Raw genomic sequence first — 25,187 nt, 5'->3', positions numbered from 1 at the left:
TAGTGTGGTAAATATAACCTTACTTCCTTGTATCTCCATACTTCCTTGTTTATTTTTCAAGCCTACTCTAACAATATTTATATTTGGCGCTTCTTTTAAGAGTTACCCTGATGCAAATGTGGCGCCATCCTAATTTAATACATTTTGACGATACTTTTTCATATACACAGATGACTCTCCTTACCTATACCCTCCATAGTTCGTAGACAGAGAAGTACCTAACTTTACTTCTCTGTCTACGGTTTTGTTGTTCGTTGTTCTTAGACTTCTTAGCTATTAATTTACTGGTCTGTGGTGGTGCAGACTGCCAAATGCCGCTGCTCGTAATTAAAAATTTAAAAAGTACGTTTACTTGATTTTCTTGATAATATTTCATCAATATTAGCCTCATGAGCCATGAGTAAGCTAAAAGTGTCAGCGGAATGGAAAAAACGAGTGAAATCGGAGTACATGCGACTACGGCAAGCGAAGGTAAACCAATGTTCTTTGTTATTTAAAAAAAACTGCACTTTCATAAAATACTATGAAATAATTTACTCGCGGTGATTATTGCAGTATATGTCGTGATTATGATCACAGTTCGCTTAGTAAACGCTAAGCAATCTACGAGTAAGATTACGCTCTCTTACGTACGTAAAGATAGTGTTACCTTTGTTTGTACATTTGTGATCGATATCTCGAGGGTATCTTGCTCAATTCCAGGCTAAAATATCCTAGCTTCCAAGGAATTTTAATTTTATTGGCTTGTTATGTGTGCCATAATCTCCATTTTACCACCAAACATTACCCACCCAAGTCTGATTCACTAACTTATGATAGTAGTTGTTAAACCACCAACCTGCATTGGAGCAGTGTAGTGAGCCTATGAACTAAACTCCCTCTCCTATGAGAGTTGAGGCCAGTTCCATGCAATGCTGCTAACATTAGTTCACACAGTTACAAGTAATGTAAATGGGTTGTTAATTTTTTTTAGAGATTCAAGAGGGCTGACGAAGTGAAGGTAGCATGGGCGCGCAACCTGCGCCTAATGTCAGAGGCGGTAGAGACTCGCGACAACGTCATTTCAGAGCGTGGGCGTAGGCCCTTCTGGCCGCCGCCTGTGGCCACACCCAGCCACGAGGCTCTGATGAAGCGTGCTGAAGTCACATCTACTGACGGTAACTAATGCTAATGACACAGTTCGACAGTTTTTAGTATGGGCAAAGGTCTACACCTTCGCCCATATTGTATAAGAGCCATTTTGCACTAAATACACTCTCTTACCATGTCAAATGAAAATTATATGGTTAATAAAGCTTTGGATAATATTGCTAAAATAAAACATTATTTTTAAGAACAACAACCGGTTTATCATGTGATTTTTGTACAAATTTATGAGAAAGCTTTTCCTCCTTAAACTATGCCAATTTGAATTGTGCAGTATTGTGATGATTTTTATATTTAATTTTAGTGGTAAACTTAGAAAAAAAAGCGGCAGTGCCCAAAATAATCAAAGCCTATTTGACTGAGTACTTTGTTAATGTGTCCCTAAAACAGTAAAAATGTGTTATAGAGAAAGAAAATAAACCAATAATAATCTTTTTCACACTACACAGTATCGGGAATTGTGTCAACTCAGCAAGTCCCAATCCGGGTGATCAACTCTGTGAATCCAATACCCACAATGTACACTTGGGCGCCCACACAGAAGAACTTCATGGTGGAAGATGAGACAGTGCTGCATAATATACCATACATGGGTGATGAGGTGCTGGACCAGGATGGTACATTCATCGAGGAGCTCATAAAGAACTACGATGGGAAAGTGCATGGTACATCTGCTTTTATCATCATTACACAGTACCAACCTTATTATTTTGACGGCCGAGTAGCGCAGTGGGCAGCAACTCGGCTTTCTGAGTCCAAGGCCGTGGGCCGATTCCCACAACTGGAGAGTGTTTGTGTGATGAACATGAATGTTATTCAGTGTCTGGGTGTTTATCTGTATATTATTAGTAGTTATGTGTATTATAGTCATAAAAAAATATTCATCAGCGATCTCAGTACCCATAACACAAGCTACGCTTACTTTGGGGCTAGATGGCGATGTTATTATTATTATTATTATTATATTATCATGACCAATTGTTTCCTCCTTATGGTCCAGTGTGACCTATGAACTTGATCTTATGTTCTTTAAATGATTTTACACAATTTTGCATGCATATAAACAGTAAAAAAGTTAAAGTTAAGTCTGGATAGTTAGGTTTCCACAGTAAGTTTTGTTTGTGGATTGAACCATGTTCATTTAACTACATTTAAATGTTGAATTTCTAGTTTGCATATATTGTTAATCCACTGAAATAGTTTTACACCCACAGGCAATTTAGATTACAAAATTTAAGCAACCAATAATAAAAAAGCTAAGTATCATTTAAATCCTACTAATTACATTTATTTATTATAAAAGTTTTGCCTCACCAATAAACACTGCAGCTGTACAAGCTGTGCCATGTCTTTGAAGTAGCTGCCTTTTGCCATTAATCTGTAGCCCATTTGGCTTAATAAAGGTGTGGAAAGTTTGAGGGAATTATTACACTATATTCTATTTTATTTATTAAGATTAATAAAAAAAAAACTTTATCTAATCTTTATTAAATAAAGGGAAAAATTTACACATTCAGTACAATATTACGCATAAGTTTAGTAAGTTGATCTTGTCCATAAAATCATACTAATAAATAATCCAAATTACATTGGTGTGTGGCGCTCATCTATGCTTCGTTTAGCTACCAATATTTGATACAAGATTGGCAATCAACACAACCGTTGTCACATAATAACATGCTTTTATTTGTAAAAAAAATCCTATCTTATAATACAATGGATCTGGTTAAGATGTTAAAAGCTTTGTAACATGTAAGCCTTGTAAATACTTTTTCCAATAATAGATATTAAAAACCAACAATAATGTTATACACTTTACTAGTGCAAAACTAAACAAAATATTCTGTTACATATTATCTTCCTCCAGTTAAAATGATTCCAAATACCAGTTGAAATTGGTTCTGATTTTAACATTATAGACAGTAGCTTAAAAGAAAAAGATTGATTGATTTCCGACATCAGAAGTGGGATTGAAAATTTAGATTCATTTGGTAAATGGTTGTTTGCGCCAAGAGTCTTTAATCATTTGTTATCCCAGTAAATAAACGATTCTCACGGGATGTGCAGTGCACATATGCGTCGCTAAAGCCTAAAAAAGGGTTAAACTCAGTCAAAACGACGGTATTGTTTGTAGGTGACAAGGAAGGCGGTTTCATAGACGACCAGCTGTTCGTGGACCTGGTACACGCGCTTGTGGCGTTCCAGACAATGGAGGAAGTCGCAGAAGAAAGAAAAGAGAGGGAGCTGCGCAATTCTAAGGAAGAAAAAGAGGTAATAAAGTCGACCTCCTTCACCAAACCGTCCACCAGATCGTCCCGCAGTGGGAAGCGCTGATTTGGATTGAATCGAAGAGCGCCATCTGGCGATAATGAATGAATACACTTTTATTGTACACCACATAAACATATAGTAAAATTATAAGTAAAAATTTAACAAAAAGTATACAATTTGGCGGCCACATAGCGATCTCTTCCAGGCAACCAAAGGCGTTAAAAACAGCTCAAGAAGAGAGGTAGGTGGTGCATTTAAATAAACATGCATACATACCTATATATACAAATATAATATATACATATAATAAACTTACAATAAAATATATAGATAGTGATAATAATTAATATATACCTATATAATTAATATCAATAATAAATAAATATATACAATATTGTCACGCCACAAATAAAACAGAAGGGAATAGGCATGTTAGAGATCCGCAGATTCAGACAAAAAATGATCTTTGACAATTTTTTTTAAAAATCGTAATAGACTGTGCCTCTCGGATTTCAAGAGGCAAGGCATTCCAAAGCTTAACAACCTGAATAGTGAAAGATCGGTGGAAGAAAGATGTGTTATGTGAAGGCACCCTTAAGATCAGCTTCCTTGCAGTACGGAGAACTTCACCAGGGCGACCAACGAATTCAAATTTTTCCTTTAAATAAGGTTGAGAAGAAGGAAAAAACAACACACAGTAGAGAATAGAAAGAATGTGCAAATTCCGGCGTAGTCGAATAGGTAACCACTTGAGACGAGAACGAAATGGTGATAAATGGTATTTACGTAACCCAAATATGAACCGAATGCTAATGTTTTGAAGTCTCTCAAGTTTATTTAACTGATCGTCAGTTATGAATAGATATTTCTCGCTACTTCTTTAGATTACAACTGCTAATAAGTTACACAATATACTACAACAATATATTCCGACCCACCGCGTTACATTGTCCGCCTGCACCAGTGAAAGCGTGTTAGATATCAAGAATGTTGTGTTATCAAAGTAGTGAAAAAATATTTCAAATCCTACTGGTAGTTCAGAGAATAACGCATTCTAAGCAGCAAAAAAACTCTTCAGCTATATGCAGTACTAGATGTTACGCTTTTACCGGTTTTTTCGAATCCCACTGAAGCCATTTGTTTTCCTGGGATTCCTATCCTTTCAACTATCTCTAGGCCAAAATCGAGTTGACTGGTGGCTTAGTTAGGGCGTGAAGAAATGACAAACAAAAGTGTGTTACTTTCGCATTTATAATATTCGTAAGAATTTTAAGGATTTTAATTTGTTTTAATTTTTGTTTCAGAAAGAAGCAAAAGATCCTAAAGAAAAGGAGAAAGAAGATAGTTTAAAAGACCCGGAGAAGGCGATAGTGTATGACAAGCAGTTCCCAATATTCATCATCTTCCAGGCTATCAGCACTCAGTTCCCTGACAAAGGCACTGCGCAAGAGTTAAGAGAAAAGTAAGGTCTATTTAGAATTCCATTCCATCCATTACTAACAATAGGCCAATATCATTAGCCGCAATACTGGGAAAAGGTCTTTATAGGCTGCTAAACTTCCAGCTCAGTGGATATTTGCAGTTGCAGATATCGTAGTCCTATCCTAATCGCAATCCTATCGAAATCGAAATCGATAAGTCTAATCGATACCTTAATCAATATCGTAATGGATTACTACAATCGAAATCGTAGTCGCAATCACAATTGCAATCGAAATTGCAATCGATTACTGTAATCGATACCTTAATCGATATCTTAATCGAAATCGAAATCGATCACTGTAGTCGATATCTTATCTATTACTATTATCGATATCGAAGTCGCAATCACGATTGCAATCGAAATGGAAATCGATTACTGTAATCGATACCTTAATCGATATCTTAATCGAAATCGAAATCGATCACTGTAATCGATATCTTATCGATTACTATTATCGATATCGTAGTCGCAATCACAATTGCAATCGAAATTGCAATCGATTACTGTAATCGATACCTTAATCGATATCTTATCGATTACTATTATCGATATCGTAGTCGCAATCACGATTGCAATCGAAATGGAAATCGATTACTGTAATCGATACCTTAATCGATATCTTAGTCACAATCGAAATCGATCACTGTAATCGAAACCGAAATCGATATCTGTAATCGATATCATAATCGATTACTATTATCGATATCGTAGTCGCAATGCAGTTATCGATAATGGGGCTTTTGACAGAACGTTTGCAGAATAAAAATCAGAAAAAGAGGGTTTTAGTCTCCAAAAAGATTGGCATTTCGTCCATTTTACGTTTGATATGCGAAAACGAATGCTTTGCTCTTGTAATAAGTCTACAGAATTGTAGTGTAAGCTTGGTCCCGCGGCCCGCAGGTACATCGAGCTGACGTCCCGCAGCGACCCCAACGCGCTGCCGCCCGAGTGCACGCCCAACATCGACGGGCCGCTGGCGGAGTCGGTGTCGCGTGACCAGACCATGCACTCCTTCCACACCCTGTTCTGCCGCCGCTGCTTCAAGTACGACTGCTTCCTGCACCGTGAGTGGCTCTTAATGCGCGCCGATGGGCCGCGACACACACACTCACACGCACGCACACACATACACGCACACGCCACACACACACGCGCGTGCGTATTCAGATATTTTATGATTTATGTACTAGACTATTAATAATAAAAAACAACCCCGTTATTAATAAACGAGGCGTAACATCAGAACATCAGAACAAAAGAACAACAGAACAGCTACGCAGTAAAATACTGCGTATCAACTACAACGTTACACCACGATTATTAAGGAGAGGTTTATACGGAAAAACCTAACTCTATAATATAAACATATTAAAAATGTTCCATGCACTAATACCAAAGAAAGTTGTAAATAAAATACTTGCTTTAAATATTATACATATTTAAATATCCCATACTATCAGAAACGGTTTTAACGTTTAGGACTATATACTCAACTGCCATTTTTATTTTTCAGAAAAACGCATTAGCCACGCCCAAATTCTACAAATAACAGACCAATTCGTTATAACACCCAGTAAACCTTTGGTAGTTATATCACAGAAATCTTAGACTATTTCGGTTTATGGTAGCGTTTTGTACTCATGCAAGCTATTGATTAACAAGGGTTTTAGAATAACCACAATTAAAAAAAAAAAACCCTCTTATGTCAAGCACACAACCGTGTCGCTTTCAAACTGTAAAGGACGTTTTAGACAATAAGATGCGAAACAAGTGCAAAAAGCCACTTGATAATAATCTTGTTAACAATTTGGGCATTACAATATATATGCGTTATATGTGTGTATTGTTAGTTAACTCATTATCCTGATAGGTAACAAATAAGATCAGTAGTAGCAATGCGGGTTTCCCCCATAGTCAGCGACACCTTCTGTAGGTTTGCTTGCGCGCCAGTATTTCAATGAGTATACAAAGAAGCTAGACATATATAATTGATTACATAGCCATACATCAAATTCGTTTCCACATACATACAAACATAACTACATACTTTCAACTATGTTTGTATGTTTCGGTATAGTTTTTCGACTCGTTGACTAATAGTTGACGAGTAATATGCTAAAATTAATTACATCCAAAGTTAAAGGTGACAATAATAATAACACATTAACGCGTCTTCTCTTGATCGATTCATGAAATCCTCGAGTATATAGGCGGGCAGGCATTATGAGTTCAATTGATTTTAAATATTGCGTCTTGACACAGCAAGCGTTAGCCTGTAACTTTCTTAAATTGAAATTTTATATTTAAAAATATTGTTCTTTTATTATAAAATATTTTGTATAAATTGAACAATGCTTTGCCTGAAGAGTGCATCAATACACTAAAAGAGGATAACAAGCCTGAAATTTGGTATTTCATGCTTTCAATTGACGTGGATAATCCATCATTAATGGGTAAAATTTGGGGTGACAATTGGTGTTAAAATTCCATTCTACTAGTATAGCATTGAAATAGGTATCATATTGAATATTGAATTTAGTATACTTTTAAGCTCGAAAACATTTCTTAGTTCCAGAGGAAAGCAGATATTCTATGGACAAAGTTGTGGAGATCAGCTAGTTAAAGTATATATTAAACTGTTACTATAGTACTATATTTAATTTATATCAATATGTATACATATAATAGTATAGAAGTAGTGTTATTATGGTTTAAGTTATGTTATATTAATATGATATGATATGATATGATATGGATTGTGTCTGCTTTATTTGTTTGGCTGACAGGAAGTCAGGCCGCAGGTAAGGCTCAACTAAATATATGACTTCACCTTTTTCACCCCTTATTTTGCTATTTCGCCATTGTACGATAACCAAAATTACCTAATAAGTATAAAGAAAGAATGAGAACTGTCTAATTAAGATACTCTAAGTAGTTTAATTACTCAATAATTATTGTAATATGGAATTTCGGTTTATAACGTACGTTGTACAGTAAGTTGGGCCACTAAATGTGCCAAGTTTGTGATTTTCTACCTACGTTTACTTATCCGATTGAATAACTTCGATTTATATGGTATCCATCTTGTTAAAATACTGTGAAACCTTATTTTATTTATTATACTTATAGCAGTAGCAGAACTTTTTGTGACTGAGCTCGTCCGGGCAAGTACTATCGCAATTTTTATAAATATAAAGTAGATCGAAACTGCAACGTTTCCTACTAGATGACGCTACAGTCGCTATAAGACTGATGTGAAAGGCATATACTAATTTCGGCATCGACGGTAGGAGAGCCGTAGCTTAATTGGAGAAAGCACTCAGGCCGCGGTTGCCAGAGAGGTTCAAATCCTGCCGGTTCCGAAAATTTTTATCTGCATTTTAAATTTATAAAATTTGATAATTCCTCAAGTGTAGGTAAAAACACTAATAAAAATTTCTATCGCCTTGCTTATTCCTGCCGTTAAGCAGCAATGTTGCAATTTTGTGTTCCGGTCTGAAGGGTGTTGCTAGTGTTATTGGCACATAACAGTTACTTGAGGCAAAGTTAAAGTCAAAGCCAAAAATATTTCTATAAAAGTAGGCCCATCGGTGGAACTTTTGATGCGTACATTACATGAGTATTACACGGTAGTAAGATGATGGCGATAACCATATTCGTAAACTTAAAACTAAAGCTACGAGGGTTCCAAACGCGTCCTGGTCTAAGAAGAAGCCCACAAATAACTTAGCCGGGTGTTTTTTTCTTTTTTTTGTTATCACCATCTCATTCATCATTGTCATTTAAAATTATTAGAAGAGCAACCTGGTTAGAGCAATCATTTACACCCAAGCTTTTTAATCGATTGGCATATAACAGTCACTTGAGGCTTATCACCTACGTCTCAAATTGATGGACGCAGGGCGTCAAGATACTATAAAAAACTAGATGAAATACTATAAGAAAAACTTACATCATTACGATCGAATATGTAAACCTAGGTAGTAAAACAAACACTTTGCAATCTGCTCGTTTTTGGAATTTGGAACTCTCAGATTCCGACTGGCGCTCGTTTGATATACAGCTCTAAAACTTTGATTGTCAATGGCCAGAATTTCAATGGTTTCAATGGTAGGCGTACTGTGGATAATGCATTTATTGGCTAATCATTAAAAAACAATCTTTAATTGGAACTTCCTTGTAACATTTATTACCCCGAAATTGTATATATTGGCAACAAAAAAAAATACAAAAAAGTTACTTCAGTCAATTACCGAACAAAATGTATAATAAAAAAAAAGAAATACGAAATATTTTTTTAAATTTAAAAAACGAAAAAAAAAAAGGAAATTTATTATGACATTTAATATTATTATGTAATTGAATGTTTTATACTTATTTTGCTTATTATTGATCGTATTTTTATTTAATACATGAATGTATCATAATTATTTTTATCATGTTACTCTTTGATTTCCTGTGTTAAAAAAATTATTATATTTTTAATACATACATTTTTCTAGTATCATGTTAATATTGTGTTGAATGGCCTTCTTGAAAAAAACCTTTAACTCTTACTGTAACTGTTCAAGTTAGCAAACTTGATATCCAAAGTAAATTTAATTTATTAATTTATAGTCTGTCCCGAGTGTAAGTTTTTAAGTAAACAAACGTTATATAGGCGTCAGTGCTAAATGGTTGTTAATATTAAATTCATAACACGACTATAGGTCATAATTTTAAAACTCCATAAACATTTTAACGTATTTCCAAAAATTAGAATAGAATGAAATAGATCTTTATATGTATAATACACACGGCACATACGGTTTTTATAGATGTCATTTAAATATATATAACAAAGTTACAGTGTATTGCCTGACTAAAAACAATTGATTGCGATTAGCACATAAAACATATAATTAATACAATTCAATATAGTGTTAATAATAATAACAAATAAAAATAAATAAATTAAATATAAAACTTAAATATCAGAAGAATTTTTTGTCATATTGGAAAAAATCATACGTCACACTTCCAATAAAACAGTTTGTTTTATTGGAAGTGTTTTGAGATTGGATGGAAGTTTATTATAGATTATTATTGACATAGCCTGACAGTTGTTGCTGCGGTTTGATGCACTTTATTTTGTTTGTTTACTTCAAAACATGTACGAGATTATGAAATTGCAGAATTCCCAAGCATCGATTAAAAATAAGAGTAAAATGGACCTACAACTTCTTTTTTTAAGTTCCATTTCGAACCTATACTTCTAATTCAAATTCAAAGTCAAAGTCAAAGTCAAAGTCAAAAATATCTTTATTCAAGTAGGCCCATAGGTGGCACTTTTGATGCATTACATGAGAATTACACTGTAGTGAGACTGTCTACACCTGCCGTCAGCAGAAATATTGATGTAAAGACCGGTCAAGTACGAGCCGGACCCGCACGCAATGTGTTCTCGACGATCGTAAAAGATATAACTTTGTGTGCAAATCGGACATGCACTTAAACCGGTTTTTTAATTATTTATTGGTAAATTGGCAAAAGAAATACACACTGTGAAATTTTCAACTCTACGTATTATGGTCCGCGAGATTTCTCCGACGGTTGGACTGAGGAAGTTTAACTAAACTTACTCTACCTATTTATTAGTGAGCCTCCGGTTACGAAACGACCAAAAACATGATTTTTGACGTTTCGTAACCGGACGAATATGGTATGTACGACTCTATAGCAAGATGAATAAGGTACATTTTACTCTGACGTTAAAATGTTTACGTGCTCGAAAACGAAGTAGTTACTCGAAAGATGTAAAGTCTAAAACTACGGCTGCAACATTTCAAAATATTATTAAATAGCTCCAATCGTTGGATGTATTCAAAAGCTCTTATCTAATTCATAAAAAAATTGCTGATAATTTTATGAACATTTAGTATCAAATCAGTAAATAAATATACTATTGCTGTTTAAATTATTCTCTTAAGAATGCTTGTTATAAAATGAAGATTTTTCTAAACTAGGTCTTCAAGCTTGCCACCCGCGGCCTAATCTGACAAAACGGAAGGGCCCCGACTTGAAACCGTTTTCGGATCCCTGCGGACCAACCTGCTACATGTTGTTGGTAAGATAACATATCTATATGATCAAATCGAAAATAAGGTGATACATGGTCTACATGTCTATCCGTCCTGCTCGAAGGACTTCATTGTCTTTATTTTTTCATCCCAATACAAGTTAGCCCTTGACTGCAATCTCACCAGGTAGTAAGTGATGATGCAGTCTAAGATGGTAGCGGGCTAACCTGTATGGGAGTATGGTAGTAATACCCCTAATCGGTTGCCGAAACACTAAATCGCTTAGCGGCACGTCTTCGTCGGTAGGGGGGGTTGGTAACTAGCCAAGGCCAAAGCTAAGTCAGACCAAAGAAAATGCAGATATTTTAAATTCTCGAACTGCCCCTGCCATAATCGGACCCGGGACCTTTTACTTATAATTCACAGCGCTCATCGTGGAGGGAGGTCACCGTGCTCCAGGGAGGTCGTCAAATAGTCTTAAAAGTTAAATTTATTTTGAACTAATTGTTAAACCGTAACCGTAATGATTTCCAGGACGGAATAAAGGAGAAGTTGGCTCGGGAAAAGGCTGCGGGGGAGGCGGGGGAGGGCAGGGAGCCGGGCGAGGGGCGGGAGGGCAAGGCGGCCATCGACTCGCCCAACGACGCGTCCTCAGAAGACAGCAATGACAGCAATCGATACCAGAAGGGTGAGGCTTGCTTTAACGTTTCTTATATTCATTTCAACAGGTACCTTCTTCGACATTTGTTTTAGAACGTTTTTAGATTACCCAATGTCAGGTGTATATATATGTCAAATAAAAGTTAGGGAAAATTAAAATATAAAATATTAAGAGAAATTAACTGACGAAAAGGACGGGAAAGTTAGCACGTGGCGGAAGCGGCCCGTAAACATTTCCCCAAATCTACCGCAAATCCACCCCTTAAAGTACTGGCGCTGTCTATACCGCACATACCGCAGTACCAGCGCCACTCCCACAGCAGCTAGCCGCATACATATGCAAATATTGTATTGTAAATTTTAAACTTTTATAATAATATTTTAAAAGAACTCACACATACAAACAGCCACTATGACAACGGCATCAACTCTACAACATGCACAGTACAAACAACACCAATCCTCCCCAAAACTAGTCTACAAAAAATTCAAAGAAAAATCTGAAAAAACCGCGTCCGCCATGCACGAAGGCTCCCGCCTTTTTCCCCCTTTTTTTTTGGTTTGTGCAATAACGACTTTAACTATCTATCCAATTATGATAACTTGACGTCACAGGCAGCAACAGCAACTCCAGCAACAGCAACTGGAGCACCATCGGGGCCAGCAAGCTGGGCTCGGACCCCACCGCGGAGCCCACTTACAACACGCTCGGTAAGGACTCACACTGTCTTATGATAAATTTACCTTCGTCTTCAGCATGAAAATTATCAAATCGAGACTAACGTGGAAAGTCGAACGCCCAGATTCGTAAAATTGCCCTGTAGGGATTGCTGCCATAATAAATATAAAATGTCAATACACACATTGCCAGCTAGCCCCTTCTGTTATGGGTACTAATGAATATTTTCATGAACAATATGCAAATAAACACCCAGACACTGAAAAACATACATGTTCTTTAACATTTTCCAGTTGTAGGAATCAAACCCACAGAAAGCTTAACTCAGAAAGCAGGGTCGCTGACCACTGCGCCAATCGGCAGTATAATATCGAGGTTGGCGTAGCGAGTCTATCATTGTGATATTCTTGCTCGTAGAGCCCGTGCAGCCAAAAACTTAGCTTGATGCCAGGCATTGATGCAATTATAAGGTCTGGGTTGGGGCGCTCGGCTAGAAAATGCCAATTAATTTTCTGGGCAGGTCTGACGCAGGGCGACTGCGAGGCGGAGTGGACGGGCTCGGACCAGTCGCTGTTCCGCGCGCTGCACAAGGTGTTCGTGTCCAACTACTGCGCCATCGCACAGGTCATGCTCTCCAAGACCTGCCAACAGGTAAGACCATTTCTTTATCTAGGTAAGACATATTTCAATTTTATAAATTTACAATATTTGAACCTGCGATTCTCTGGAAATCGCCTTCAAGTGTAGGTAAAAACACTATTAAAATTATAAAATTAAAAGACGTACAAAATATTTCCAACGTGAGTTGACTCAGTGTAATTTTTATTAAAGAAAAGGCCACGGCCTGCCGTTCGCAAATAACTAGTTTGGCTCTGGCACGCACATCTAATTTTTCGTATTTCTGTACTTTTTTAATTTAAGCAATGAAAATATGACTTGTGTGTACCTACAATTTGAGTACCTTCAAATCCAGAGTGAATTAGCATCTTCTAGGCAAGCGCGCTCCACCTTAGGCTGCATCATCGCTTTCCATCAGGTGTGATTGCAGTCAAGCGCTTGCTATAAACATTAAAAAAAATTGGTTGTCTTTAAAGTCGGCTTACTGACGATAGTTGAACGTGACAACGTCGTAAGAAAATACTGATGGAATGGTTGCATTTTTCAAAAGAAAATTTTAATTTTATTTGTTTGATAGATATTATCGTTGCTATAAACAACTGACACCACATTCACTTTTCACTGCACTTCATCCTTGCCGAAAACATGTAAATGTATTATTGTATAGAAGCTGTCCACGCGGACGCATCGCTGACTCAAGTAGGAGAGAGACAGATGTCGAACGCGGAGGCCGACTGTGCCTCTTTGTCGCTCGTTCCGCGCTCTCGCTTGCACTTCAAGCCTTGAATGGAACGCCTCAGAGCGAGGTAACGCCGCATGCGTCATGTTTTTTCGTGCGTGCAGCCGGCTCCATCGAATTTTAAGACGTTGTCACGTTAAAATGAGTACTGTTGCTTGTGCAGGTGTACACGTACTGGACCAGCACGGGGCAGGAGGCGGCGGGCGTGGAGGCGGAGCTCACGCCGCCGCGCAAGAAGAAGAAGAAGCACCGCCTGTGGTCCGTGCACTGCCGTAAGATACAGCTCAAGAAGGACTCTGCCTCGCATCACGTGTAAGATCGATGTCATCATTCAACCAATCGAATCGACGAGCTCCACAATCCACGGTCTTGGGCCGTTTGCCTCCAGCGGCGCCCAGCGACTAGCCTGATGTCATCTGTCCACCGCTCTGGGGGACGACTGAAACGGCAGTTAGCTGGGCCTAGTAAAAGATGGAACACGTAATCACAAATTTATTTAGGGTAACAAGGTCAGCGGTCGTGGGTGAAAGGGCCCGTCAATTAGTTCGCTTCCAAATTCTGCAGTGGGCGAGTACTGCCCTTGTAGCCGTTGATTGCGTGGCCCAGAAGGAACAGGCGAAGACGAGGTGGTCTTCAGCTGCACCCGGAGATCGGCGTCGGAGGTGACGTCGACAACAACAGGGAGTCTTGAGACGGGAGTCTTGAGACTTGAGACTTGAGACTTGAGGCGAGGCAGGCGAAGACGAGGTGGTCTTCAGCTGCACCCGGAGATCGGCGTCGGAGGTGACGTCGACAACAACAGGGAGTCTTGAGACTTGAGACTTGAGGCGAGGCAGGCGAAGACGAGGTGGTCTTCAGCTGCACCCGGAGATCGGCGTCGGAGGTGACGTCGACAACAGTAGAGAGTCGAACCCGGAACTTGAAACTTGAAACTCGAAATTTGAACTCGAAACTCGAACTTGAGACTCGAAACTCGAACCCTGGAATTTTCGTCCAGCGTGTGAAAAATAATTCCGCTTCAACTCGTCTGATTGCGAACACGTGGCTCAGCTAAGCGGCAAGCACTGCGCAAGATGGCGGATGCGTTGTTCACAATCAGACGGAGTTTACATTATGAGAGCGTGAGAAGCATTAAAATAAAACAAAAGACATTAAGACTAATATTAATTAAAAGATAGCAAATAGCAAAAGGTACGTGAGGTTATTAGCAAAATACAGAGAACTACTATAGTATGAGAATCTGGGAATTTATCGAAATAGGAAACTTAATTATAAAAAAAATAGGAATTAAAACATTTAGATGAAATTTTAACAAAGAATATGCAAGGATTAAGCCAAATATGATCGATTGCATGGGTCAATGTGCGAGAACAAAGAACAAAGGCAACGAGCGTAATGGCCGACCCGCATGCGTGTAATTTACCTAATTAAAAGATATTCTAACGTCTAAACTTTAAGGAATCGTTCAACACTTACCCGATACACGGGACCTAGATAGCATCCCTAAGGACTAAGGCAAAAAAACAGTAATCAAGTGAGAGTCGTAAGAAAAATAACGCGGCGGCGGCCGCACAGCGGCCGCGCGGCGTCCAGCCTCTAGCAGAGACCTGGGCGACTGACGAGCCGTGCGAAGTTAGAAAGCCGCGAGCGCGGTTGGTCCCCGCGCACCGCTCCCCTCGCGCCGGGATACCAGTTTCGCGACATTTCGGAAGATTGCCCGCGCGCAAATTCCAACAATATTATTATAAAATTTATGTAACGTAATTAAATAGACATTTATTACGTTACACGACCTACGCTGCGTTTACCGTTGCGGGGTCGCCATTCCGGTACCTTAATACCCCAACGTCCATCGGTTCTCCGAGCTATGTTTCCTGCCCCTTGCTACTTTAGCTTCGCGACTCGCTGAACTATGTCGGTAACTCTAGTTCTTCTACGATTCTCCTCATTTCTGATTTGATCACGTTGAGATACTTCTAGCTATCTTCATCGCCCGCTGAGTGACTCTGAGCCTTCTTATGACGCCCTTCTTATAGCAACCACGTCTCAGATCTGTGTCATCACTGGCAACACGCACTGATCGAAGACTTAACTTAATAAGCATTCTTTATTGATGCTATGCTTCTATTTGTCTTAGTGTGATGCCTTCCTTGATAAATGGGCTATCCAAAACTGAAATAATTATTCCAATTGGCCCAGAAGTTCCAGAGATCATTGCGTTCAAGTTACAAACAAACAAACTGTTTACCTTTATATATTAGTATAAGATAAGTTAAATAAACCTTTTGCATTATCCAAATATGGTTCTTCCATAAAGAAAACAGCAAAAATATACAATGTGCATGCGTGTTTCCAGCTACAACTACACCCCGTGCGACCACCCCAACCAGCCGTGCGACAACTTGTGTCCCTGCCTGCAGTCCCAGAACTTCTGCGAGAAGTTCTGTCAGTGCAGCAGCGACTGTGAGTTTATTTTACCAAACGTCTAGACACTTATATTATATAGTATTTTCCTTATTTCTATAGGTGGCAGTTTTGATACAAAACTTCATAGGATGAACGTCTCAATAGTAAAAATGCTAGGCGTGCATAAATTAGTATTCACCATCAGTTTGCGGAAAGCACTAGAGTTCTTCTTATAGCAAGTTCTCGAGTCGTTTAAAAAAGGTGATGCTCTCGGGAAAGAGCCGATGGGGACGTATTCTGATACGTTACACGGATTACATCCACGGACTCCACCACTACGTCTACGCACCGGCTCAAGAATGAATGAATACACTTTTATTGTACACCACAGAGAAAATTTACAGAGATACAAATAGAACAGCACAATAAGGTAGAACGTACAATTTGGCGGCCTTATCGCTAAATAGCGATCTCTTCCAGGCAACCAAAGGCATACAAGAAAATGTTATAAGAAATAAGTAGGTGGTACAACAAACAAAATTAAATATTAGGACTTAAAACTAAATTAATATAAAACAATAAATAAAAAAAAAAAAAAAAACATAAAACATAGTATATACTAAACATAACATATTAAAGATATGTACAAAAATATAAAATATATTCCATACATATATACAAACATATAAACATACAAATACGCTACTATAAATACTTAATTAAAAAAAAAAAAATTAAAAAAATTAATAAAATAAAAGAACCCTCAAAAATATGTAGAAAACGAAATAAACAAAAAAGAATACAGTGATCATTCCCATCAATGCCCGGCCGGTACAGACAAGATAAAAAGAATTATAAATCTCAATGGCATTACAAAACCATAGGCTAAAAATGGAGGTCCATTTTAGTTTTAAACGACCTCTATTTGCAGGTCTCGCTCTTTTCAACCAATTTTTTATATTTTTAATCATTTACGTATGTGAGCCAGTGTGTGTGTGAGTTTGTGTGTAGCTCAAGAAGCAATTGACAGTCTAAAGTACTTATCATACGGCAGAGATTCGAAAGATCTCTGAATGGAAACATCTTGTAAAGCAGGCTATCTCTTAAGTAATAAGGGAGCGACTCGAGAAGAATACAGAAGAGAAGTACATGGTAGTGATTCTTTTATTCAAGGGGCAACTGCAAATCACTCGCAATCATAAGTTCAGCAAACAATATCCATTCAATCATCAGTAGTGTACTACAAAAGCGAACTTTGCAATATTCTGCCACGTTTAAAGAAAATATACGACAGCGAAAAGTATTTTTGAGGATTAAAAGAAATTTCACTTCACATAATATTGTCTCTCTATAGCTCTCCTTGCTTCCATAACTAAGCCTCACAAACGGCATGTCCGCAGGTCAGAACCGCTTCCCGGGCTGTCGCTGCAAGGCGCAGTGCAACACCAAGCAGTGCCCGTGCTACCTCGGCGTGCGCGAGTGCGACCCCGACCTGTGCACGGCGTGCGGCGCCGACGCCACGCCGCCCGGCACGCCCGCGGCGCTGCCCACCGCGTCCCGCCACGCCGTGTACTGCCGGAACGTGTCCGTGCAGAGGTGCGTACACACACGCGGCAGTGCCCGCGCCACTCGGCGTGCGACCCCGCCCTGTGCCACCCGCAGTGCTGCCCACCGCGTCCCGCCACGCCGTGTACTGCCGGAACGTGTCCGTGCAGAGGTGCGTACACACACGCGGCAGTGCCCGCGCCACTCGGCATGCGACCCCGCCCTGTGCCACCCGCAGTGCTGCCCACCGCGTCCCGCCACGCCGTGTACTGCCGGAACGTGTCCGTGCAGAGGTGCGTACACACACGCGGCAGTGCCCGCGCCACTCGGCGTGCGACCCCGCCCTGTGCCACCCGCAGTGCTGCCCACCGCGTCCCGCCACGCCGTGTACTGCCGGAACGTGTCCGTGCAGAGGTGCGTACACACACGCGGCAGTGCCCGCGCCACTCGGCGTGCGACCCCGCCCTGTGCCACCCGCAGTGCTGCCCACCGCGTCCCGCCACGCCGTGTACTGCCGGAACGTGTCCGTGCAGAGGTGCGTACACACACGCGGCAGTGCCCGCGCCACTCGGCATGCGACCCCGCCCTGTGCCACCCGCAGTGCTGCCCACCGCGTCCCGCCACGCCGTGTACTGCCGGAACGTGTCCGTGCAGAGGTGCGTACACACACGCGGCAGTGCCCGCGCCACTCGGCGTGCGACCCCGCCCTGTGCCACCCGCAGTGCTGCCCACCGCGTCCCGCCACGCCGTGTACTGCCGGAACGTGTCCGTGCAGAGGTGCGTACACACACGCGGCAGTGCCCGCGCCACTCGGCGTGCGACCCCGCCCTGTGCCACCCGCAGTGCTGCCCACCGCGTCCCGCCACGCCGTGTACTGCCGGAACGTGTCCGTGCAGAGGTGCGTACACACACGCGGCAGTGCCCGCGCCACTCGGCATGCGACCCCGCCCTGTGCCACCCGCAGTGCTGCCCACCGCGTCCCGCCACGCCGTGTACTGCCGGAACGTGTCCGTGCAGAGGTGCGTACACACACGCGGCAGTGCCCGCGCCACTCGGCGTGCGACCCCGCCCTGTGCCACCCGCAGTGCTGCCCACCGCGTCCCGCCACGCCGTGTACTGCCGGAACGTGTCCGTGCAGAGGTGCGTACACACACGCGGCAGTGCCCGCGCCACTCGGCGTGCGACCCCGCCCTGTGCCACCCGCAGTGCTGCCCACCGCGTCCCGCCACGCCGTGTACTGCCGGAACGTGTCCGTGCAGAGGTGCGTACACACACGCGGCAGTGCCCGCGCCACTCGGCATGCGACCCCGCCCTGTGCCACCCGCAGTGCTGCCCACCGCGTCCCGCCACGCCGTGTACTGCCGGAACGTGTCCGTGCAGAGGTGCGTACACACACGCGGCAGTGCCCGCGCCACTCGGCATGCGACCCCGCCCTGTGCCACCCGCAGTGCTGCCCACCGCGTCCCGCCACGCCGTGTACTGCCGGAACGTGTCCGTGCAGAGGTGCGTACACACACGCGGCAGTGCCCGCGCCACTCGGCATGCGACCCCGCCCTGTGCCACCCGCAGTGCTGCCCACCGCGTCCCGCCACGCCGTGTACTGCCGGAACGTGTCCGTGCAGAGGTGCGTACACACACGCGGCAGTGCCCGCGCCACTCGGCGTGCGACCCCGCCCTGTGCCACCCGCAGTGCTGCCCACCGCGTCCCGCCACGCCGTGTACTGCCGGAACGTGTCCGTGCAGAGGTGCGTACACACACGCGGCAGTGCCCGCGCCACTCGGCGTGCGACCCCGCCCTGTGCCACCCGCAGTGCTGCCCACCGCGTCCCGCCACGCCGTGTACTGCCGGAACGTGTCCGTGCAGAGGTGCGTACACACACGCGGCAGTGCCCGCGCCACTCGGCATGCGACCCCGCCCTGTGCCACCCGCAGTGCTGCCCACCGCGTCCCGCCACGCCGTGTACTGCCGGAACGTGTCCGTGCAGAGGTGCGTACACACACGCGGCAGTGCCCGCGCCACTCGGCGTGCGACCCCGCCCTGTGCCACCCGCAGTGCTGCCCACCGCGTCCCGCCACGCCGTGTACTGCCGGAACGTGTCCGTGCAGAGGTGCGTACACACACGCGGCAGTGCCCGCGCCACTCGGCGTGCGACCCCGCCCTGTGCCACCCGCAGTGCTGCCCACCGCGTCCCGCCACGCCGTGTACTGCCGGAACGTGTCCGTGCAGAGGTGCGTACACACACGCGGCAGTGCCCGCGCCACTCGGCATGCGACCCCGCCCTGTGCCACCCGCAGTGCTGCCCACCGCGTCCCGCCACGCCGTGTACTGCCGGAACGTGTCCGTGCAGAGGTGCGTACACACACGCGGCAGTGCCCGCGCCACTCGGCGTGCGACCCCGCCCTGTGCCACCCGCAGTGCTGCCCACCGCGTCCCGCCACGCCGTGTACTGCCGGAACGTGTCCGTGCAGAGGTGCGTACACACACGCGGCAGTGCCCGCGCCACTCGGCGTGCGACCCCGCCCTGTGCCACCCGCAGTGCTGCCCACCGCGTCCCGCCACGCCGTGTACTGCCGGAACGTGTCCGTGCAGAGGTGCGTACACACACGCGGCAGTGCCCGCGCCACTCGGCGTGCGACCCCGCCCTGTGCCACCCGCAGTGCTGCCCATCGCATATCGGCGCACCGTTAGAAGCGGAGACGGCTGCAGAAAGCTAAACACGAAACAGAAGTAACATATTACGTGACGGCATGTAGACCGTGCGGCATGCGCTAACATTCAGAATCTGGAATATCGATTTAACGTAACGGCTTGCGAAGGAAAACAAAGCTAAGCCGGCGCGTACGTGTGTCCGCAGGGGCCTGCACAAGCACCTGTTCCTGGCGCCGTCCGACGTGGCGGGCTGGGGCATCTTCCTGAAGGAGGCGGCGCACAAGAACGAGTTCATCTCCGAGTACTGCGGGGAGATCATCTCGCAGGACGAGGCCGACCGGCGCGGCAAGGTGTACGACAAGTACATGTGCTCCTTCCTGTTCAACCTCAACAACGGTCAGTGCGCTGTGGGGGGCTACCACCAAATACACTGTTCATTCCATATTATGCATTCTGAAATCCAAACTTGACAGCCGAATAGCAGTGGGCACAGACCCTGCTTTCTGAGTCCAAGGCCCAAAGAGTTCAATTCCCATTTATTCAACCAATTTATTTATTTATTGAATAAATTACAATTGCATCACAATGTCATATATAGATTTTGTATTTATGTATATAATATTCATAAAAATATTCATCAGTTATCTTAGTACCTATAACACAAGCTATGCTTACTTTGGGGTTAGATGGCGATGCGTGTGTTGTCGTAGTATACAATTATTATTATTAACTATTATTATTATTCTTCCAACTGAGTTTATTCCAATTCAGTTGTCAGATACAATCACGTAATGAAAAACAAAGGTTTGCACGTTATTTGATGACAACTTTCCATAGAGGCTAGCTAACTAAATTTGATGGATGAATCTCTCTGTGAAAAATTTAAAGAAATAGGTATACTTACGGTAGCCTCATAATATAGTATTTGTAAGACAACATATTAGTCTTTATAAACAAAAAGTGGATATAAACAATCGACTTACAAGAAATGGTCATAAATTAGTGACATCTGCATATTGTCTGCAAAAGGTGCAGAAGTCATTTGTGGGATTGAGTATACGCTTTCATAATATGATTCCTAAGGTAATTTTCAAGCTACCAATGCATAAGTTTAAAGAATGTGTTAAAAGACATTTATTACAGCAAGGTTATTATACAATTGATGAATTTCTTAATGACAAGGTTGCTTGGAAGCATCCAGCTCAACTTTCAACTCTCACAAGATAGAAAAATGAATTTTAAAATGTAAAATGTATAGATTGTTGATATTGGAAAAAAGCAACTGCTGAGTTTCTTGCCGGCTTCTATTCGATAGAATCTGCCTTCTGAACTGGTAGTAGATTCACTACAAACAGACAGACTTGACGTTTCAAGTATATCTTCTAATGTGACCCATAGTAAGCGACCACGTTTCTGAGCCGTTAGTAATCACGGGCAATATGCACTATTTAAAGACTTTGGTCTTCAACAGGATCTCAGGCACTGAGGGATTTTGGACGAAAAGATAGCACGAAGCTGCCAGAATGCTTAATTTTAAAACTTTTTACTATAAACGTATCCAAAAAGGTCTAAAATTGACTTAGCTTATGATGGGGACCAACTCTTTCTCATCAATTTCTTTCTAAAACAGCCTGTATAACACGAGTTGCAATACTTTACAGACTTCGTAGTGGACGCGACGCGCAAAGGCAACAAGATCCGGTTCGCCAACCACTCCATCAACCCCAACTGCTACGCCAAGGTCATGATGGTCAACGGCGACCACCGCATCGGCATCTTCGCCAAGCGCGCCATTCAGCCGGGCGAAGAGCTGTTCTTCGACTACAGGTGAGATACCAGCCGGTGGCACGACTAGCGTGGCCAGGATCCAAATTTATCCCCGTGGGGGAAAAGCAAAATTTTATCATCTCCCACCGCTTTATCAAATCTCCGATAAACACTTTATTTGTCGCCACAGAAAGGAAATAAAAATTGGACACAACATGAGGAAACTTAAAAACTAGGATACAAAAGGACGCCTTATCGCTAAGTAGCGATCTCTTCCAGGCAACCTTAGGATTAGGAAAACCAAGAGAAACCGATTGTATTTCATTTATATAAAACAAAACCATTTAAAACTCTGGAATGTCTCGACCAATTTTTATGATTTTTGGAATTATCTCCGTCCGCAACAGTATAACAAGTATTAAAATATGATATTCATATATAACCAATTATCATTAACCGATTTTAAACTCCTTTTCATTTGTAGTGTTATACCATTTCATAACAAAACTCAACTCGCATAATGATGTCTATGATTTGTTTTGAAAGTTGACCGGTCGATGTATTTTATTTGTGCGAGTATCAGAAGTTTCTACGGGTATTCGAAATATTTTTATGCTGATTTTATTACTAACAATGCAAGACGATCGAATCGAAGCTTTCCTGACAAAGCCGTAATGCAATTATGATTCGAAACATCACGAATAAACTACCCGCATATAATAATAATAAATATAAAAACAATACAAATGAAAACTAATATATTCTATAACATAGTATACATTCTTAAGTATGAGTATAAAGCATTGGCGCATGGCAACCAAATAATATACGTGTAATAATAAACGGAGGTAAACTTTTCTTTCTTTTGCCGTGCTAAAGCAGGTTAATTTTATCCCTTGTCAGGGGACAATTTCTAACTACATTTACTTATTCGATCGCGTGAAAGTTAACTTCGATATATACTGTGCCCTGCCATATAGTAGTACTGGGAAACCGAACTGACACTAGATGGCCCTTTAATAGATTAAAAGTAATGTATCTCTCAGTTTTTACATGAAAGTAACCTCAAAACTATTGATCAGAGATTTTTTTGAACTTTCGTTTGTGCGTGTTGTTTTTATCGCCACTTCAAAGTTACATCGTCTCATCATCTGTCAGGACGCCAATGGCAATACTGTGCTTTATTTCTGTGCATTTTGAACCCAATGTACACTCTATTTGTTCTAACTTGTCTTATAATGTAAACAATGTTTTCATTGAAATTAAGTGGATAGTTTTTAAAATATTAAAAAAACAAGTGCGGTAAAATTAATAAATACCAACAAAATGTTTTTCTTTATGCCTTGTGTTATATTTATTATTTGAAAATAAATTTTTCGCCTCAATGCCAATTGTCAAATCCCTAAAAAGACCATGTCGAGCAGTGGACATTGGGACGGGGTGTAGGAAAAATCCATCGGAATAGCCCAAATAGTCTAAATGAGCAATCTTGTATGAGAATTTCCACTTGTGGATCAATAGATATCTGTCAATAGATCTCGATGAAGTGTCTGTTTAATGAAATGTTGACTTGTTATGTACCCACAATATGGCAAATAAATAAACATTATTATTATACTATTGATTACATTATAAGACAAAAAATACACTATATAATAACGTGTATAACCTTGTTTCAACAGATACGGGCCAACTGAGCAACTGAAGTTCGTGGGCATTGAGCGGGAAATGGAGTTTTTATGAGAAAGCGGCCAACGACCCGCGCCGTCGTTACAAGATGTCCCGTGACTAAAAGACATTGATGCATTTGTAATGCAATTTGTAAATGACGATATATTTGGTTTTGGTGCAATGATTTTTTTTTAATTCCATTACAAGTTAGCATTTGACTGCAATCTTACCTGGTGGTAAGTGATGATGCAGTCTAAGATGGTAGCGGGCTAACCTGTCAGGGAGTGTGCAGTCATATTCCTAATCGGTTTCTACGCGACATCGCACCGGAACACTCGCTTCGCGGCACTTTTTTGCATGAGCATGCCCGTTCTCAATTTCAGTGAAAGTGGTTATTGAACTTATGTATTTCATTGTTGAGCAGAATTTAATGTGTTATTTTGTTTATGACGTTTTGTTAGAAAAATTTGGAACAATAGTATGCTAATATAAATCAAAGCTATATATAGCAATACTAAGATGGTGACTTACGCCAAGTACTTCAGTCGCTAGTTTTGTCTACATATTATGAGGTCGATTAAACGATACGTGTTGCCGATGTTTATTTGTTGTTTGTTTATTGGGAGTAGTGTCTAGCGCCGTCTTGTCTTTGCTACTCGAATTGATAAATTTATAGAGCGTGGCCTCAGTCAATAAGGTTCCTCTTGTGCACGCTCGCTCGCTCGTTTCACACTAAGGCAGTTAAGTCTGCATTCCTAGCAAGCTTTAATAAACAGTTTTAAACTGTTAAAGCGTAGATGGCCTCACAATCCCACAATGGTCAAAAGTATTTCTGCCGAAATAAAGACCGTTGTGTATGGAACTACAATTTACCGAATAACTTAGACTTTAAAAAATTTGTGGTAACCTACCGATTTTAGGAAAAAAACCTTTCTATTTGGGTACCAACCTATTTATAGATTTCCATAGACATCAAGATTTTACCGATTTGTCTGAAAAATTTCCTGTGGGCATTGGACGTTCATCGTTTGGGATGATAATATAAAGCAACAAAATGCACTTTTATATAAATAAAACGATGTTTTAATCTTTTACTCAATCGTGGTTTGTGATTCTTCAATAAAGTATTTATAAAAATAAATTGTCGATCCGCAGAAGTCACGACCTAAGCTTTTTTTTTGCCTCAACGCTGGGGTTGTCAACTTCCTTATAAAATGCCATGTCTAGAAGTGGACATCCATTGGTTGACATGATGATGATGACTATTGCTGGGGAATAGGAAAAATCCATCGGAATAGCCCATAAAATCTATATGACCAATTTTGTGTGAGAATTGCCACTTGTGATTACTGTCAATAGATCTAGTTTGTATTATTAGTACTATTAATAATGCGTCGCGTGACCCATGCATTTATACTATGGTTGTCGTTGCAATAAGTTTTATAATACCAGTTGTAAATGTGTCTTTTTTATAATATACCCTTGAAAAGTAA

The 25,187-nt window shown here is 41.7% G+C and overlaps 1 protein-coding gene across 1 annotated transcript; it reads left to right on the top strand.

Moving 5' to 3' along the window:
• The first annotated feature begins 274 nt into the window (after positions 1-274).
• LOC120630294 (histone-lysine N-methyltransferase E(z)) lies at positions 275-25,187 on the top strand. Its single transcript, XM_039899476.1, has 16 exons — positions 275-471; positions 974-1,157; positions 1,596-1,811; positions 3,281-3,417; positions 4,722-4,879; positions 5,801-5,964; positions 10,906-11,006; positions 11,494-11,647; positions 12,235-12,330; positions 12,819-12,949; positions 13,819-13,967; positions 16,012-16,118; positions 17,462-17,657; positions 20,462-20,652; positions 21,918-22,083; positions 23,706-25,187. Exons 1-16 carry the CDS (start codon positions 397-399, stop codon positions 23,764-23,766), a joined length of 2,286 nt encoding a protein of 761 aa, XP_039755410.1. The 5' UTR covers positions 275-396; the 3' UTR covers positions 23,767-25,187.

This window comes from Pararge aegeria, chromosome 16 (genome assembly GCF_905163445.1).
Source record: "Pararge aegeria chromosome 16, ilParAegt1.1, whole genome shotgun sequence".
Lineage (NCBI taxonomy): Eukaryota > Metazoa > Arthropoda > Insecta > Lepidoptera > Nymphalidae > Pararge > Pararge aegeria.
This window is presented reverse-complemented; position numbering and strand designations above follow the sequence as displayed.

Excerpts from the sequence above, each read along its gene's own strand:
- LOC120630294 (XM_039899476.1), top strand. The coding sequence starts at position 397 with ATGAGTAAGCTAAAAGTGTCAGCGGAATGGAAAAAACGAGTGAAATCG. Across the intron at positions 16,119-17,461 it reads CTGTCAGTGCAGCAGCGACT|GTCAGAACCGCTTCCCGGGC; the intron begins GTGAGTTTATTT and ends GCATGTCCGCAG. Across the intron at positions 20,653-21,917 it reads CCTGTTCAACCTCAACAACG|ACTTCGTAGTGGACGCGACG; the intron begins GTCAGTGCGCTG and ends AATACTTTACAG.